The sequence below is a fragment of the Salvelinus namaycush genome, chromosome 20 (genome assembly GCF_016432855.1).
Source record: "Salvelinus namaycush isolate Seneca chromosome 20, SaNama_1.0, whole genome shotgun sequence".
NCBI classification, from domain to species: Eukaryota; Metazoa; Chordata; class Actinopteri; order Salmoniformes; family Salmonidae; genus Salvelinus; species Salvelinus namaycush.
The window spans coordinates 18,993,682-19,013,339 of record NC_052326.1 but is presented as its reverse complement, the minus strand read 5'-3'; the positions used below and the strand labels follow the sequence as shown (position 1 = coordinate 19,013,339).

Genomic DNA, 19,658 nt, shown 5'->3' with positions numbered 1-19,658 from the left:
GTGTATCTTGTTGTGTTGTGAAGAGATCAGAGCATGAAGAAGAAATGAACATCTGAGGGTGAGGACCCCAGCTCTGACTGCCTCTGTCCGCTCCTCCCCCTGGCTGGGCTAGGGGTACCCTGGCTTGCCTGCCTCTGTCGGTGTATCCCCCTGGCCGGGCGAGGGGTACCCTGGCTTGCCTGCCTCTGTCTGTGTATCCCCCTGGTTAGTTTAGGGACATCAGGGCTTCTCTCTCTGAATAAACTAGTGCCAAAGGAGCAGCGGGAAAGGGGGCTGAGGCTGGTACAGGCAGAGGCAGGTACAGGAAGCATAAGACCCAAACACAGGCTACTGCAGGGCCACCCCAGCATCACATCAGACCTCACAGGCCCTGTACAGGAAGCATATGGAGGAGAGTGAACGAGGGGGACAGGCGGCGCTCCTTAAAGCCCAGACACTGGGCTTCCCCCATAGAGCAGGACACACACACACAGTGGAGGAGATCGGAGGAGGGAGGAAGTTTGACGTTAACGTTTCCTTATGTCTCTGAGTTGGTGCTGTCACATCACTTACATCAATAGCCATTATTAAAAAATATATATTTAACTAGGCAAGTCAGTTAAGAACAAATTCTTATTTACAATGACGGCCTAGGAACAGTGGGTTAACTGCCTTGTTCAGGAGCAGAACGACAGATTTTTACCTTGTCTGCTCGAGGATTTGATCCAGCAACCTTTCAGTTACTGGCCCCACACTCTAACCACTAGGCTACCTGTCACCCCACTGGCTTAATCACAATCATTATTTGCTATTTGATCTGGGGTGAGGAGAATGTCAATACCTTTTACTTGATATCCATTCATGACAGTCAGAATTCTTACTCTTATTCAATGTGCTCTTTAACATGGTCATGTCTTACATATTAGTGTGAGGCTATGTGCACTTTGTTAATGACTGATCCCAGGCAATGGCACCAACAAAGCGGTGAAATACTCAAGAAGAAGACTTCCTTTTGTTATTTAGCAAACATTATGTAAGCTTGATAAATGCAGTACAACAATATTTGAGAACATTTAAAAATGTCAGATGTCACAGTGCCAATTACATAGTAATGTTCAATGTATGTTGAAGATAATAGATTTAATGTTTAAGGTTAAAGATAAAGATAAAGGTTGCCTGCTTTGGTAACAGTCGATCGGCCGTCTGGAAGTGTGTGTTATGCACTAATGGTCGGCCCACTAGATGGCAGCATATCACTGCATCTGAGAAAGATATGATTTGATCTAGAGTTTCAGCGCAATGTAGCTTACCCACAGTGCTTCATGTTTTGTGGCTTGTCCATGCGGATGGCCAGTTTGATCTTCAGGTCACTGTCAGGGCAGCCTTTGGACACGGACATCTTGTGTAGTTCTGACTGTTTGGGACTGTTAGGGGTCGGATGGAGTACCACCTGGAAGCACAAAGACACATATCTATTATAGTCAAGTCATACATAAAACACACAGCCACGTAAGGTTGTATCAATGTATATGTATTTGTATAATGTATGTAATAGATCGTAACAATGTATACTCCCTATTCACATCAATGGCAACCATTTTGAAATCTGAAAAGCAAGTTCGTTGCTAACTGTGTCTATGTCTGGCTCCAGTTCTGTAGGCTCTTACCCTGCCAAGCTCTTTGTCCTCCAGGGCCAGGACTCCTGTGCTCTCAGTGAACAACTTCACCTTGACAGCAGGCAGGGGGTGTGTGGTGGTGAAGTCCCCCTGGGTCCCCCAGCTGAAACACACAGAAGACCATAGGGTGAGACGGGTTAAAGAGTGACATGACATTGTTTCACATCAAATGTGACCCATTTTAGGAAACTAGGCGCATGTCGAAGGTCACTACTTCACAAGAGAGCTGTTTGAATGTAAACTTTAAAAAAAAATCAAAATGCGTTTTTTGGCATGAAATGCCTTCTCGAACATGTGAACTTTCATGTGCCTTAATAACAAACTTGTATGCCATCTGTAAATACTAATAAAATTGCTAAAATACGAACCTAGTTGATTTAGATACAGAAAAAGTGAGCAACCTTCCTGTTAGCCATGATTGGCTGAGATAATGAGTGGGCTGGACATGCCGAAAGATGAGTTTGGATTGGTCTGCCATATAGTACGCTTCTGTCTATTTGAGCTGGTCAGTATGTGTAGGTAATCCTGTCTAACGCGGCTTTAAAAAAAATATGTATTGCGTTGTAAAACTACAAGTGTTGCTCTCCACTTTCTGGAGGACCGAGTTTTGAAATCAGTGGAATACATGTATATATCTAAGGAGATGGAGAAAACACATCTCTGGATTACATCTTCAAACTAAGGGCAACCATGGCATTCATGACAGGAGAAGCGTCCATCCATGATAGTCTAGCTACAGAAAGTGGTTTCATTTCAAGTTAAAGTGTACTGTTAGCTAGCTAACGTTAGCTGGCTGGCTCACTAGCTAACGTTACGTGTATGATCTTTTTATTCGTATCTCAGAGCCATTTGCTTGGCTAGATATAGCTTAATGTTAGCTAGCTAACATTGGACTTGGTTGGTTAGCTACCTGCAGATTCATGCAGGGTTGTAACATCATGAGTTGGGATTATGGTCCATTGTTTAGCTAGTTACCTAGCGAACATTCAAAGGCCATTTTCTCAAAAGTGAGGTAACAAGTTTATCAACTTTCAAAGCAGAATTACTTTCCAATTGTTCCTCAAATGCAGTGTATGATATGGCATTTTGTAGCTCTGTTTCTCTGCTTTTATCCAATGTAAAAAACACTATTTCAAATTTTGCTACATAAGACCGAATCAAGGCGGTCGGTCACAAATATTATTGGTTGTGTACACATATATTTTGCATTTGTTATTGTGGGTGTAGGAAAATGCTTATGATAGTGTGTATAGACTAAATATGAATAGAAAAGTTGTACAGCAGTAGTTATATAGGATGAGCCTTGACTAGAATACAGTATATACATATAAAGTGGGTAAAACAGTATGTAAACATTATTAAAGTGACCAGTGTTCAATTACTTTCTACAGTACATCTCTAAGGTGCAGGGTCGACTAACCAGGTGGTAGCCGGCTAGAAACAGTGACTAAAGTTCAGGGCAGGGTACTGGGCGGAGCAAGGCTGTAGGTGACTATTTAACAGTCTGATGGCCTGGAGATAAAAACTGTTTTTCAGTCTCTCGGTCCCAGCTTTGATGCACCTGTACTGGCTCCGCCTTCTAGTGGGGTGAACAGGTCGTGGCTTGGGTGGCGGAGGTCCTTGCTGATCTTCTTGGTCGTCTTGTGACACTGGGTGCTGTAGATATCCTGGAGGGCAGGCAGTATGCCCCCATTGATGCGTTGGGCTGACTGCACCACCCTCTGGAGATTCCTGTAGTTGCGGACGGTGCAGGAATCACTGCTGTACCAGGCGGTGATACAGCCCATCAGGATGCTCTCAATTGTGCATCTGTAGAAGTTTGTGAGGGTCTTATGTGCACACTGCCCCCAGAATGAGGTGGAAACTGAGCTGCACTTCCTAACCTCCTGCCAAATGTATGACCATTTGGAGACATATATTTCCCTTAGATTACACAGACCCCAAAATAATTTGAAAACAAATCCAATTTTGATAAACTTCCATATCTATTGGGTGACATACCACAGTGTGCAATCATAGCAGCAAGATGTGTGACCTGTTGCCACAAGAAAATGGCAGCCAATTAAGAACAAACACCATTGTAAATACAGCCTATATTTACGTTTATTTATTTTCCCTTTTGTACTTTAACTATTTGCACATCATTACAACACTGTATATATACACAATATGACATTTGATATGTCTTTATTATTTTGTGTCACGTTCGTCGTATGAATCGGACCAAGACGCAGCGTTGTATGCGTACATTCTATATTTATTAAAGAATGAAAAGATAGAAAAAAAAATAATAATAAAAGATTATTTTATTAAAGAATGAACACTGAACAAACTAACAAAACAACAAAACGAACCGTGAAGCTAATATGAATAATGCAGACAGGCAACTAAACATAGAACAAGAACCCACGAACACAAAAGGGAAAATGGCTACCTAAATATGATCCCCAATCAGAGACAACGATAAACAGCTGCCTCTGATTGGGAACCATATCAGGCCACCATAGACATACAAATACCTAGACCTACAAAACCCCTAGACATACAAAAACCCTAGACAATACAAAAACTAGCATACCCACCCTCGTCACACCCTGACCTAACCAAAATATAAAGAAAACAGAGATATCTAAGGTCAGAGCGTGACATTTTGGAACTTTGTGAGTGTAATATTGGTGCGTGTGTGTGTGTGTGTGTGCATGTATGACAAACCCAGTGTATTCAGAATACATTCACTCTGTGATGGAGAGATAGCACAGGGGAAACCATGACATCTTGACACCACAACCGCAATTTCATCATTCCAATATCATTCAGTATGCTTTTGGGATGCACCACAACCTACTGTGGACTATCTCTGAGCTGTTAGGTGTTTCCCCTGTGTGTGTCACTTCTCACTGATGTGCTGCATCACATTTCTATGTGGTCTCTTATCTGTGAAAAATATTATAAGTTTTGCACTTAAGTATTGTACACTGTCGTGGAATTATTGCAATCAAAAGGAGATACTTTTACATTTCTTCAAAACAATCCAACTTTATTATTTAATTACTGCAGTAATGGAGCTTGTCAATGAACCCCCCCCCCCTAGTTGATTCGTTGAGAGCTCAACGACAAAATATACCATGGCCTTTAATAGCAAAGATACACCCCCTTCAGTCTTCATGACAAACAACAGATGTATGGAATGGGTCACAAGGTTAAGATTTGTATGAAAGGTACTTATAATTCACAGCAAACAGTATCTGCTGTAAAAACTGTTCTCATTGTGTAGAGACCAGGGTCTGGTCCCAGAGTCATCTCTCCCTGGTACCTTATAGAACGGAAACATTAACTCATGCTATGGAATGCGGTCTCTTTAGGTTTATCACCCAAAGACATCGTAAATCTTCTGTCAGTGTTAAATCTCCCAGAGGCCCATCCTCAGTAGAACACACACAGATGAGTGTTCTAACAACCCTTATTCTGTTGCATAAAACAACAATTTGATGCAAATACAGTATAACATAATCTTGCAATTTTGCTCTCACAACACACAGCGGCTACCATCCATGAAGCATTTCCCAGATGTGACAGCTCCACAGAGTGAGTATTCATTTGTAAGGTTTAACTACTATACAATAATATATATACACTACAGTTCTCTCTGCCTGCGGTGGGGGAGCACTGATACGGCAGAATGAAGACTAGTCTGTCCATCTCACTCTTTCACCCTCTCCATCGACCTCTCTCCGCACTTAAACTGTACGTATTTCAATCATTTTGCATGGTATAAAATGACCTGCTCTAAATGAAACACAGTATCCATGACAGATCCCACCAACGCCCTGAAAGCAGCCCCATTATGACCCATTAACAACAACCTATCAGGCTTGATGTCCAGCATCTGTTGAATTGCTGCTTTCCATCAACATGACCCACATCCCTCCAGCCCAGTAGCCACTGCCTTGGCAGGGAACACTTTGTCACACAGTGTTACAATGCTTCTGAATCATGAGCCCTGTGAGTCATGTGTAATAATACATTGGGCTCTGCCACTATAGAGTAGTGTGTGGAGTAGTGTGTAAGGGCTCACCAGTTGACTCACCACAGAACGGCCTGTCACACATGCACACGTTCCAAGTCAACAACAACAACACTCTAGTGGTACTAGCCTATGTATGAGTCATGGAGAAAATACTGCAATCTATTTCCCTGGGGTTTTTCCTCTGTTTGTCTTGTCAGAGCAGATTGCACTGGCAGAGTGCCGACTCTGCAATATTGACACCAATTGAGAGGGAAAAGATAATTTAATATAATAAATTACAGAGAAGCGTAATATTGCATGGATTTAAACAGAACAAATTGAATATTCTCCAGATGGTTTTAATTGTGTAGTATTTAACAGCATACATTTACATACAATTAAATGTCTGTAAATATGTGTTTTAAGCAAAGTAGCTGTCCAAAGCCTGGTAATTCTGTTTTTACATACCACCTGTAGATGGCAGTCTAAGAGCTTGCAGAAATATGTAGGTACTTTCACTCAAACCATGAAAAGGAAAAACCAAGGAGGCCAACATCATTTCATCCATGCTCGAAAGAATAAGAAAAGATGTTAGTGCAAAGTGATAAAAAAGTGATAAACAAATGCCTTCATCAATGCTGTACAAATTCATTAGGAGAAGACACACCTGTTGTTCGTAAGAGGTGCAAGCAACTGGTTAAATAGATACCGGCGAATAGGGAAACAAAGGTCTCTTCTCAATGATATCTGTCCATTTGTTTTTATTCTTCTACATATTTCCTGTATACAGTATATGCCCTGGGCCCAGTTTTTCAAAAGTTGTCTTATTGGATTTCGGCAATCGGATAGGATTAAATGATAGCACTGGGTTTTTCAAAACTGAAAACAGATTCTGATCCTCCGAATAGGGATAAGGATTTAGTAATCCAATCAGACCTTTAATCAGGATTGTATTGAGCTTTTTCTTGATGCCAGTGGAAGGGTGGATTCAGGGTGGATTTAGAAAGGTGAAAGGCATTACAACCACAACATTTAAATGTAACTAAGGTGAGAAAGTAAAAAAAAACTTTGTTAGATCTGAAAATCAAAGGTTAAATATGTTAAATTGACTGCAGTAGGTATGTGGTAAGTTGTTCTATTGAGAAGTGTCAAACAAATGCATCTACTTAATGCTTGTAACGTCTGCTTCCAACTCACACTCTCAAACACGTAGATCCCCTGAACGCAGCTCACTTTCCAGCCCACTTTCCAGCCCACACTCTCAAACACATAGATCCCCTGAACGCAGCTCACTCTCCAGATCCCAATCACCTGAACTCTGATCACCTGTTCAGACACATGTATGTCATTATCACACACTATTTAGTTTAGTTCTTTGCACCCCATCATTGTGAGGTATTGTTTGTTTTGTGACACACTTCTATTCAGAGTGCTGTTTTTCTGGTAATTTAATCCTCCCGTGTATGATAGTGAGGCAGGCAAAAACTAATGCCTTTTGCCTATTCCCTGCTCCCTGCCTGTACTTTAGCCTATCGGATTTCCTGTTATCAACCTATTGCCTGATCTCCCGAATGACTTTACTAGCCTTTTCCCTGCCTGTACTGTTGTCATTTTGAATCCCCTGTGTATGACCTTCTGGCTGCCCCTGGACCCAGCTACCTGCCTCCTCCTGTGGTCTTTTAATAATAAACACCTGCTGCGTCCTGCGCTTGAAACCAGCTCTATGTCTCCCATCGTGTTCATTACAATTCTAAGTGATATGCAAGCTATATTATTTTTTATCAAGTTACCTTTATTCAAGTAGTTTACTTTATGTGTTTGCCTATGAGTGTGTAGAAGTAGTACCACAATCTGTCTAGTAGATGGCAAGGTGTAGGCCTGTTCAAAGCAAAAAATCCAGATTCTGTGATCTTGATATTGTGGTATCTGGATCAGAATGATCCTATCTGATTATTTTCTGAAAAACCATCTCAAAAATAGCCAGATTGATTTGATCCTGGTTAGCAACAAAGAGGATTACAGAATCCGGATCATTCTGATCCAGATACAAATGTGAACATTTTGGCTGTCATTTTGGCTAAACAAAATGCTAACATAACTCACCAAGTACAGTGGATGGCAATATAGATACTTATCCAAACCACTGAAAATCTGGATTCAGTGATCTTGATATTGTGGTATCTGGATCAGAATGATCCTATCTGATTATTTTGGAAAAAACCGTCTCAAAAACAGCCAGATCTATCTGATCCTGGATAACAAAAATTGTAGAATTAGAGAATCATTCTGATCCACCCCCCCCTCCCCCTCAAAAAAGTTTAGAAAAACCGGCACCTGATGATTCCCAATTCGGCAGTAACTAACTAACCCGTTCAGTACAAAAAAACGGTGTGCAATGTTCAATTAAACAGAAACAATGCTGTTTTGAATGACCTTTTCAAAAACTGGGAGGGGTTTAGTTGTGGGTTGAGGAACGCTTCAGCGTAGCCGTTGCCCTTTAGAGCGCAACTGAAGGCAATAGAGTACCACAGTATGAGTCGTAATACCCATAAAACCTAGAGGTCAAACAGGGAAAGGGTTCCAATCATTTTTCCCATTGGGGATTTTAGAAACACTTAATAAGGTATGTGTTTCATGTAGGCTTACCCTGGCGTAACGTTTGATAACCATGTAAATCTCTCTTGTTATGACTGGTTATTCATTAAAAGTGCTTTCCTCACCATCTTAAATAGGCTTGCCCCATTCAAAAAATGTAGAACCAGGAAGAGATAAGCACTTGGTTCACTCCAGACCTGACTGCCCTTGACCAGTACAAACACATCCTGTGGCGTACTGCTTTAGCATCGAATAGCCCCCGCGATATGCAACTTTTCAGGGAAGTTAGGAACCAATATACACATGCAGTTAGGAAAGCAAAGGCTAGCTTTTTCAAACAGAAATTTGTATCCTGAAGCACAAACTCCAAAAAGTTCTGGGACACTGTAAAGTCCATGGAGAATAAGAGCACCTCCTCCCAGCTGCCCACTTCACTGAGGCTAGGAAACACTGTCACCACCGATAAATCAACGATAATTGACAATTTCAATAAGCATTGCTCTATGGCTGGACATGCTTTCCACCTGGCTACCCCTACCCCGGTCAACAGCCCTGCACCCCCCACAGCAACTTATCCAAGCATCCCACATTTCTCCTTCACCCAAATCCAGATAGCTGATGTTCTGAAAGAGCTTCAAAATCTGGACCCATACAAATCAGCCGGGCTAGACAATCTGGACCATCTCTTTCTAACATTATCCGCCGAAATTGTTGCAACCCCTATCACTAGCCTCTTCTCTTTCGTATCGTCTGAGAACCCCAAAGATTGCAAAGCTGCCACGGTCATCCCCCTCTTCAAAGGGGGAGACACTCTAGACCCAAACTGCTACAGACCTATATCTATCTTACCCTCCCTTTCTAAGGTCTTCGAAAGCCAAGTTAACAAACAGATCACCGACCATTTCGAATCCCACCGTACCTTCTCCGCTATGCAATCTGGTTTCAGAGCTGGTCATGGGTGTACCTCAGGCACGCTCAAGGTCCTAAATGATATCATAACCGCCATCGATAAGAGACAATACTGTGCAGCTGTATTCATCGACCTGGCCAAGGCTTCGACTCTGTCAATCACCACATTTTTATCGGCAGACTCAACAGCCTTGGTTTGTCAAATGACAGCCTCGCCTGGTTCAACAACTACTTCTCAGACAGAGTTCAGTGTGTCAAATCAGAGGGCCTGATGTCCGCACCTCTGGCAGTCTCTATGGGGGTGCCACAGGGTTCAATTCTGAGGCCGACTCTCTTCTCTGTATATATCAATGATGTCGCTCTTGCTGCTGGTGATTCTCTGATCCACCTCTACGCAGACGACACCATTCTGTATACTTCTGGCCCTTCTATGGACACTGTGTTAACTAACCTCCAGACGAGCTTCAATACCATACAACTCTACTTCCGTGGCCTCCAACTGCTCTTAAATGCAAGTAAAACTAAATGCATGCTCTTCAACCGATCGCTGCCCGCACCTGCCCGCCCGTCCAGCATCACTACTCTGGACGGTTCTGACTTAGAATATGTTGACAACTACAAATACCTAGGTGTCTGGTTAGACTGTAAACTCTCCTTCCAGACTCACATTAAGCATCTCCAATCCAAAATTAAATCTAGAAACGGCTCCGTATTTCACAACAAAGCATCCTTCACTCATGCTGCCAAACATACCCTCGTAAAACAGACTATCCTACCGATCCTTGACTTCGGCGATGTCATTTACAAAATAGCCTCCAACACTCTACTCAGCAAATCGGATGCAGTCTATCACAGTGCCATCCGTTTTGTCACCAAAGCCCCATACACTACCCACCACTGCGACCTGTATGCTCTCGTTGGCTGGCCCTCGCTTCAAATTCGTCACCAAACCCACTGGCTCCAGGTCACCTATAAGTCTTTGCTAGGTAAAGCCCCGCCTTATCTCAGCTCACTGGTCACCATAGCAGCACCCACCCGTAGCACACGCTCCAGCAGGTATATTTCACTGGTCACCCCCAAAGCCAATTCCTCCTTTGGCCGCCTTTCCTTCCAGTTCTCTGCTGCCAATGACTGGAATGAATTGCAAAAATCACTGAAGCCGGAGACTCATATCTTCCTCACTAACTTTAAGCACCAGCTGTCAGAGCAGCTCACTGCACCTGTACATAGCCCATCCAACTATTTCATCCCCATACTGTTATTTATTTATTTTGCTCCTTTGTACCCCAGTAACCCTCTACTTGCACATTCATCTTCTGCACATCTATCACTCCAGTTTTTAATTGCAATATTGTAATTATTTCGCCACTATGGCCTATTTATTGCCTTACTTCCTTATCCTACTTCATTTGCACACACTGTATATAGACTTTTTCTATTGTATTATTGACTATGTTTGTTTATTCACATGTGTAACTCTGTGTTGTTGTTTGTGTCTCACTGCTTTGCTTTATCTTGGTCAGGGCACAGTTGTAAATGAGAACTTGTTCTCAATTAGCCCACCTGGTTAAATAAAGGTGAAATTAAATAAAAATAAAATAAAAGTATGGTCACTGTGGGGACGTCGTTGTCGATGCACTTATTGATGAAACCGGTGACGGAGGTGCTATTCTCCTCAATGCCAATTGCATGAATAAAACAGTTGAGTTATCTTAAGTTAAGTTATCTTAGATTATTGTAGATTCATTATGACTATTTTGAAGAAGTGATTACTGGCTTAGTTCCTATGGTGTCTCATGGGCGACAAACATCTAACTGCCACATCAAACCACACCAGTGGAGGCTCCTCAGAAGCGGAAGGGGAGGAACTTCCTCCTCAGTGAATTTCACAAAAATGTAATTTGTGAAAAACATTTTAAAAAGTGATCCTTTTTAGATTTATTTAGTATAGTTTTATTCACGTCACCAAATAATTAATTAAAACACACTGTTTTGCAATGAAGATCTACAGTAGCCTCAACAGCACTCTGTAGGGTAGCAACATGGTGTAGCCAGAGGACAGCTAGTGTAACGGTTTTCTTCCAGGGGTGAAGGAGAGGACCAAAGTGCAGCGCGGCTAGTGTTAAACATGTTTAATAAAGAACAAGTAAAACACTACAAACAACAATACAAAATAACAAATGTGCAAAAACCGACACAGACCTATCTGGTGCAGACAATCACAGAGACAGGAAACAAACACCCACAAAATCCCAACACAAAACAAGCCTCCTATATATGATTCTCAATCAGGGACAACGATTACCATCTGCCTCTGATTGAGAACCATATTAGGCTGGACATAGAAACAGACAAACTAGACACACAACATAGAATTCCCACCCAGCTCACGTCCTGACCAACTAAACACATACAAAACAACAGAAAACAGGTCAGGAACGTGACAGCTAGCTTCCGTCCTCCTCTTGATACATTGACTTCAATACAAAACCTAGGAGGCTCATGGTTCTCACCCCCTTCCATAGACTTACACAGTAATTATGACAACTTCCGGAGGACATCCTCCAACCTATCAGAGCTCTTGCAGCATGAACTGACATGTTGTCCACCCAATCAAAGGATCAGAGAATGAATTTAGTACTGAACACATAAGCTACAGCTAGCTTGCACTGCTGATCATAAAATGTGGTGAGTAGTTGACTCAAAGAAAGAGAAAGACAATAGTTGAACAGTTTTCAACAAATGAATTTCATTAAAAAATAAAAGGAGAAGCAAGAGACAGAGTTTTTATTTTTTCAATTTCAGTTTCACTTACTTAGCTAGCAAATGCAGCTGGCTAGTTTAGCCTACTAAAACACCCGGCTCAAACAGAGGGATGCTATGTTAGCTAGTTGGCAATGACTATCCAATACAACACTGGAACTCATCCAAGTCAAGGCTAAACTGCTTACTGACTATACACTAACTTTACTGCATGATTGTAGCAGGTTTACTAATGTATTAGTTCTATTAGCTATGTTGACTAGGACGTTACTTTAGCTAATATGGGGACAATGATGTAGGCTGTGTGTAGCGGTTATGACATGGTTTAGCTTGTGCATTGAAGCCCACAAACAAAGGGAAAAGGTGAGGAGGAGGAGACTGCATAGAGGCGAGAAGGAATACAATGTGGTTGCTATGAAAGTGAACCGTGTTTACGCGTGATCAGGGGTGTATTCATTCCACCGATTCTGTTGAAAAGCGTTTAAACGGAAGCAAATGAAACAAGGATAAAAATACCTGAATTTGTCCTATGGAAACTCTTGTTTGCAACTGTTGAACTAATGATTACTCCGTAGATAAGCTAGATGCAGGCAAGATTGTGCAAGGAGGATGTGAATGTGTCACTGTCTGCCCATGTGTCACTGTCTGTCACCTCATATTTTTCTCTCGACCTGTGTGTATCTAAATTGTAAACTTTCATTCATAGGCTAGGTTGTAGCAACCTATTGATTCAAGTATCAAGCCGGAAATCCCATTTTTATTAATAAGCAGAGAAACACATGCGGAATCTATGCATTCAGTCACTCACATCACCCATTGCTTCATGCCAGACCCCGCCACACAAACCAAACGGAGCAAACTTTCAAGAACGGTTTGGGGAAACGTGTCATTCAATACAACCGCCACGCAACATAGCAAACGTTTAATCGAACTGAACACATCCCAGGTGTGTCGCAGCCTAGCAGGCGGAGTAGTGGTGTCGATGTACCCTTGAGCAAGGCACTTAACCCTAATTTGCTCCAGGGGCACTGTATTACCATGGCTAACCCTGTAAAACAACACATTTCACTGCACCTAGGGAAAGGGTATACCTAGTCAGTTGCACATCTGAATGCGTTCAACCGAAACGTGTCTTCTACCCCAACCCCTCTGAATCAAGAGGTGCGGGTGGCTGCTTTAATTGACGTCATTGGCCCCCGGGGAGCAGTTGTTGTTGGGGGTTAACTGCCTTGCTCTATGCCGCCCCCTATCCCGTGTATGTGACAATAAAACATCTTTAAGTATGTGTCTCCTAATTAATTTGTACAGCACTGATGAAGGCATATAAGCCGAAACGTATAATGTGGTAATTGCTGTTTCATTGTAACCTTGAGAGTGGACCAATTATTTATTTATACACTAGATGACTAACGGGGTACTGTTTTGAAGCCACCGCACCTCCATCTTGGCACTTCCCCACCATAGTAAAAAATATTTTGGAAGCTATGGAAATGCATTTGTTATTGTCTACATTTGTTTTTGCACGATTATTCTATTACAGACACCTTAAAGGGATACCTCGGGATTTTGGCCATGAGGCCCTTTATCTAGTTCCCCAGAGTCAGATGAACTCGTGGATTCCATTTGCATGTCTCTGTGTCCAGTATGAAGGAAGTTAGAGGTAGTTTCATGAGCCAATGCTAACTAGCGTTAGCACAATGACTGGAAGTCTATAGTATCTGCTGCTAGCAGATACCATAGATGTCCAGTCATTGCGTTAACTCTAGTTAGCAATTTCTCTAGTGTTAGTTTGGTACCGCTTGCCATGCTTACTTACAAGCCCTTAAACAACAATGCAGTTAAGAAAAAAAAGTGTTAAGTATTTACTAAAATAAACTGAAGAAATAAGTAAATAAATATATATTTTTTTAATTAAAAATTAAAATTAGAAAAATAACAAATAATTAAGGAGCAACAATAAAATAACAGTAGCGAGGCTATATACTGTCCTCACATCAACAAAATACTGAAATACAGGTAATTTTGACCTTGAAACATTTAATTGAAATACTGTAGAATTCCATTTATTCCTATGGAGTGCCAAAATAGTTGGCTTCAAAGCCTTTCATTGGTCATTACATAGCATCAGCAATACAGGGTTAATATACATCATTGGCACAGACCCTCACACTGGCTTTCTAGCTTGCATCACTAAAGTCTGGATTACATATCATAAAATAACATTACATAATGTATGTTGCTTTCAGAAAATGACAGATATAAATTGATGTCAGGATCACAGTATGTATTCCTCATTATAATGTGCCTGAGATGAGCACACTAACAGCAGCGTATGTGACGAGTCAAAAAAGTTAGTGCAAAAAGGATCAATGCAGATACACTGAACAAAAATATCAACACAACATGTAATGAGCTGAAAAAGATCACAGAAATGTCCCATATGTACAAAAATATTATTTCTCTAAAATGTTGTGCACACATTTGTTTACATCCCTGATAGTGAGCATTTCTCCTTTGCAAAGATAATCCATCCAACCGACAGGTGTGGCTGATTAAACATCATGATCATTACACAAGTGCACCTTGTGCTGGGGACGATAGCAAACTGTGCAGTTTTGTCACACAACACAATGCCACAGATGTCTCATGTTTTGAAGGAGCGTGCAGTTGGCATGCTGACTGCAGGAATGTCTACCAGAGCGGTTGCCAGAGAAATGGATGTTAAGTTCTCTACCATAAGCCACCTCCAACATCATTTTAGAGAATTTGGCAGTACATCCAACCGGCCTCACAACCCCAGACCACGTGTTTGGTGTTTTCTGGGTGAGCAGTTTTTTCTGATGTCAACGTTGTTAACCGAGTGCCCCATGGTGGTGTTGGTGTTACGGTATGGGCAGGCATAAGCTACGGACAATGAAAACCATTGCATTTTATCAATGGCAATTTTAATGCACAGAGATACCGTGACAAGATCCTGAGGCCCATTGTCGTGCCATTTATCCACCGCTATCACCTCATGTTTCAACATGATAATGCACGGCCCCATGTCGCAAGGATCTGTTCACAGTTCCTGGAAGCTGAAAATGTCCCAGTTCTTCCATGGCCTGCATACTCACCAGACATGTCACCCATTGAGCATGTTTGGGATGCTCTGGATCGACATGTACGACAGAGTGTTCCAGTTCCCGCCAACATTCCACAGGCCACAATCAACAGCCTGAGCAACTCTATGCGAAGGAGATTTGTCGTGCTGCATGAGGCAAATGGTGGTCACACCAGATACTGACTGGTTTTCTGATCCACGCCCTACCTTTCTTTCAAGGTATCTGTGACCAACAGATGCATATCTGTATTCCAAGGCATGTGAATTCCATAGATTAGGGCCTAATGTATTTATTGCAAGTGATTGATTTCCTTATATGAACTGTAACTCAGTAAAATCTTTGACTTTGTTGCATATTGCGTTTTATATTTTTGTTCAGTATAGTTAAATAGTTAACCAAATAGCTACCTAGACTTCTTATTTAGCAGTCTTATGGCTTGGGGGTACAGTAGAAGCTGTTCAGGGTCCTGTTGCTTCCAGACTTGGTGCATTGGTACTGCTTGCCATGCGGTAGCAGAGAGAACAGTCTATGACTTGGGTGGCTGGAGTCTTTGAAAATGTTTAGGGCTTTCCTCTGACACCGCCTGGTATATCTAGGGATGAGTGTATGTCTAAGCCTGGCTCGTGGCTCAGATGTGAGGCCTGGTGTTGGTTTGAGTCATGTTTGAGCCTCAGTAGCCATGAGCACAGGCCTGGGGCATTCCTATGGGACTTAGTAGTGATGTAAATCTCAGCTCAGCCACACGTGCGGAGCAGCACAACATAGTACAGCACAGAGCTGGAGCCACAAACATACACACCTACTAATGATGTGCGGGTTGACTCATAACCCAAAGATTTTTCTTTCATTATTTTAGGCTATCTGGTATTAGTGCATAAGCCTAAGCTTTGGGGCTTAACTGTACATGCACCAAATAGACTACACAGCCAATTGCCAAACAATGCTTTTGGGAATGGGCAGAAAAAGTTCATGTCAATCCACAGAGGAAAAAAGGCCATTGTCAAAGTTCAATTCAGTAAGACAAAAGCTGCGATATGAGATTTGAAAATAAAGAGAAGGGAGAAAGAAAAGCAATATTTGGAAAATATGCTATAAAAGGATGATAGCAGTGCCGGCTATGTTATGTGTGATGATTGTGAGGCGCTATACAAATTCGACAGTCACAAGACAGGACTTCAAATAGGCCGATGGCATGTCAAGGGAACTGTAGTTTAGATGGGTTAAACAGAAACTTAAATCTGGAAACTGACTCTAGGTCTATAACTCACATTGCATGAATAAGAACTCCTGCAGAATTAACATTTCTTGCAGATATCTCATCAGAAACACGTTGGGTCACTTTCACAGCTTTCTTTTTCCTTACAACCGGTCAAACTCATGTAATTTTGACATTTTGCACAGAAAATCTTTCCTGTTTTTTTTTGTTGCTTTATAGTATTTTTTCCCCAGTCCCGAAACGTCTTTGCTCAGCTAATGATGACAATGAAAACTTTACCAATGCCAACTAGATTGATGCATTCACTCTATCAATCTATTGCATTATTCTGTTGAGAAAGGGTTTATTTAGTCTTCTAGGGCCGACTCTCTTCTTTGTATATATCAATGAAGTTGCTCTTGCTGTTGGGGATTCTCCGATCCACCTCTACGCAGACTACACCATTCTGTATACATCTGGCATTTCTTTGGACACCGTGTTAAACCTCCAAACGAGCTTCAATGCCATACAACACTCCTTCCGTGGCCTCCAACTGCTATTAAATGCTAGTAAAACTAAATGCATGCTCTTCAACCTGTTGTTGCCCGCACCCACCTGCCTGACTAGCATCACTACTCTGGACGGTTCTGACTTAGAATATGTGGACAACTACAAATGCCTAGGTGTCTGGTTAGACTGTAAACTCTCCTTCCAGACTCACATTAAGCATCTCCAATCTAAAATTAAATCTAGAAACGGCTTCCTATTTCGCAATAAAGCCTCCTTCACTCATGCTGCCAAACATACCCTCGTAAAACAGACTATCCTACCGATCCTTGACTTCGGCGATGTCATTTACTGTAACGGCTGTCTAATGCCTCCTCCTCGGATGAGGAGGAGGAGTAAGGGTCGGACCAAAACGCAGCGTTGTAGGCAGACATAATGGATATTTATTAAAGACAAGACGAACCACGAAAACTCTTACACAAACTACAAAACAATAAACGACGTAGACAGACCTGAACTTGAGAACTTACATATACACGAAGAACGCACGAACAGGTACAGACTACACAAACGAACGAAAACACGAAACAGTCCCGTGTGGTGCATACAGACACAGACACAGGAACAATCACCCACAAACAAACAGTGAGAACAGCCTACCTTAATATGGTTCTCAATCAGAGGGAACGTCAAACACCGGCCTCTAATTGAGAACCATATCAGGCAACACATGTAACCCAACATAGAAACACATAACATAGAATGCCCACCCCAACTCACGCCCTGACCAACTAAACACATACAAAAACAAGGAAAACAGGTCAGGAACGTGACATTTACAAAATAGCCTCCAACACTCTACTCAGCAAACTGGATGTAGTCTATCACAGTGCCGTCTATCACAAAGCCCTATATACTACCCACCACTGCGACCTGTATGCTCTCGTTGGCTGACCCTCACTACATATTAGTCGCCAAACTCACTGGCTCCAGGTCATCTATAAGTCTTTGCTCGGTAAAGCCCCGCCTTATCTCAGCTCACTGGTCACCATAGCAACACCCACCCGTAGCACGCGCTCCAGCAAGTATATTTCACTGGTCATCCCCAAAGCCAACACTTCCTTTGGCCACCTTTCCTTCCAGGTCTCTGCTGCCAATGATTGGAACAAATTGCAAAAATCCCTGAAGCTGGAGTCTTATATCTCCCTCACTAACTTTAAGCATCAGCTGTCAGAGCAGCTTACCGATTACTGTACCTGTACACAGCCAATCTGTAAATAGCACACCCAACTACCTCAACCCCATATTGTTATTTATCCTCTTGCTCTTTTGCACCCCAGTATCTCTACTTGAACATCATCATCTGCACATCTATCACTCCAGTGTTAATGTTAAATTGTAATTATTTCGCCTCTATGGCCTATTTATTTTTCTTACCTCCCTACATTTACACACACTGTACATAGATTTTTCTATTGTATTATTGACTGTACGTTTGTTTATGTGTAACTCTGTTTTTGTCGCACTGCTTTGCTTTATCTTGGCCAGGCCGCAGTTGTAAATGAGAACTTGTTCTCAACTGGCCTACCTGGTTAAACAAATGTGAAATAAATAAAAAAGAGAAAGAGAAGCTACATTGTCACGCCCTAATCTTAGAGAACCTTTTTATGTCTCTATTTTGGTTTGGTCAGGGCGTGAGTTGGGGTGGGTATTCTATGTTCTATGTTGTGTATTTCTTTGTGTTTGGCCGGGTGTGGTTCTCAATCAGAGGCAGCTGTCTATCGTTGTCACTGATTGAGAACCATACTTAGGTAGCCCTTTTTTCCACCTGTCTTTGTGGGAAGTTGACTTTGTTTAGGGCACATAGCCTTCAGCTTCACGGTTTGTTTTTGTAGTATTATTTTTTTTTTTTGGCGTAATTTTTATAAATAAAGGAAAATGTACGCTTACGACGCTGCACCTTGGTCCTCTTCTGTTAACGGCCGTGACATACATGTATCTAATTATCGACAAGTTGACTAACAAATAGCCTACCAAAATGTTGGAAATTATAAGCAGAAACATATCTAAATCAGACAAAAAAAATCCTGCACCCCCTGTCAAAAAGGCATAATGGGACCCATGTCATCCAAAAAGTGGCCTCAAGTTTGCCAAAAAGAACCTGGAAGCACCTGGATGATCATCAAGACTCTTGGAAGAATGTTCTATGGACAGATGATTAAAAAGTATAACTTTTTGGACGACATTATGCCTGGCGAAAACCAAACACTGCATTCCACAGTAAGAACCTCATACCAACGGTCAAGCATGGTGGTGGTAGTGTGGTAGTTTGGGGATGCTTTGCTGCCTCAGGATCTGGATGACTTTCCTTATTAGAAGGAACAATGAATTCTGCTCTATATCAGATAATTCTACAGGAGAATGTCAGGCCATCTGTCTGAGCTGAAGCTGAAGCACAGCTGGGTCTTGCAGCAAGATCCAAAACGCACAATCAAGTCTACATGAAAATGGCTAAAAAGCAACAAATTTGAAGTTTGGGAATGGCATAGTCAAAGTCCAGACATAATCCCAATTGAGTTGTGGCAGGACTTGAAACAAGCAGTTCATGCTTGAAAACCCACAAATGTTGTTGAATTACAGCAGTTAAGCATGGAAGAGTGGGCCAAAATTCCTCCACAGCAATGTGAGAGACTGATCAACAACTACAGAACGTGTTTGGTTGGAGTCATTGCAGTTAAAGGTGGCACAACCAGTTCATTGCCGATTTCTGAGGGGGCGGCAGGAAGCCTAGTAGCCTAGTGGTTGGGCCAGTAACCGATAGGTCGAATCCCAGAGCTGACAAGGTAAAAATCTGTTGTTCTGCCCCTGAAGAAGGCAGTTAACCCACTGTTCCCCGGTAGGCCGTCATTGAAATAAGAATTTGT

General features: G+C 41.9%; 1 protein-coding gene across 6 annotated transcripts in view; it reads right to left on the bottom strand.

Annotated features, from left to right (window-relative positions):
• Positions 1-19,658, bottom strand: part of LOC120065712 (calcium-dependent secretion activator 1) — a 188,854-nt gene that overhangs the window by 86,079 nt on the left and 83,117 nt on the right. For all 6 annotated transcript variants that reach the window (XM_039016794.1, XM_039016791.1, XM_039016793.1 and 3 more), the window contains exons 7-8: positions 1,647-1,758; positions 1,290-1,429 (exon numbers count right to left, since the gene is read on the bottom strand). In XM_039016794.1, the coding sequence (XP_038872722.1) occupies positions 1,290-1,429; positions 1,647-1,758 (252 nt within the window). The remainder of the gene's footprint in view (positions 1-1,289; positions 1,430-1,646; positions 1,759-19,658) is intronic.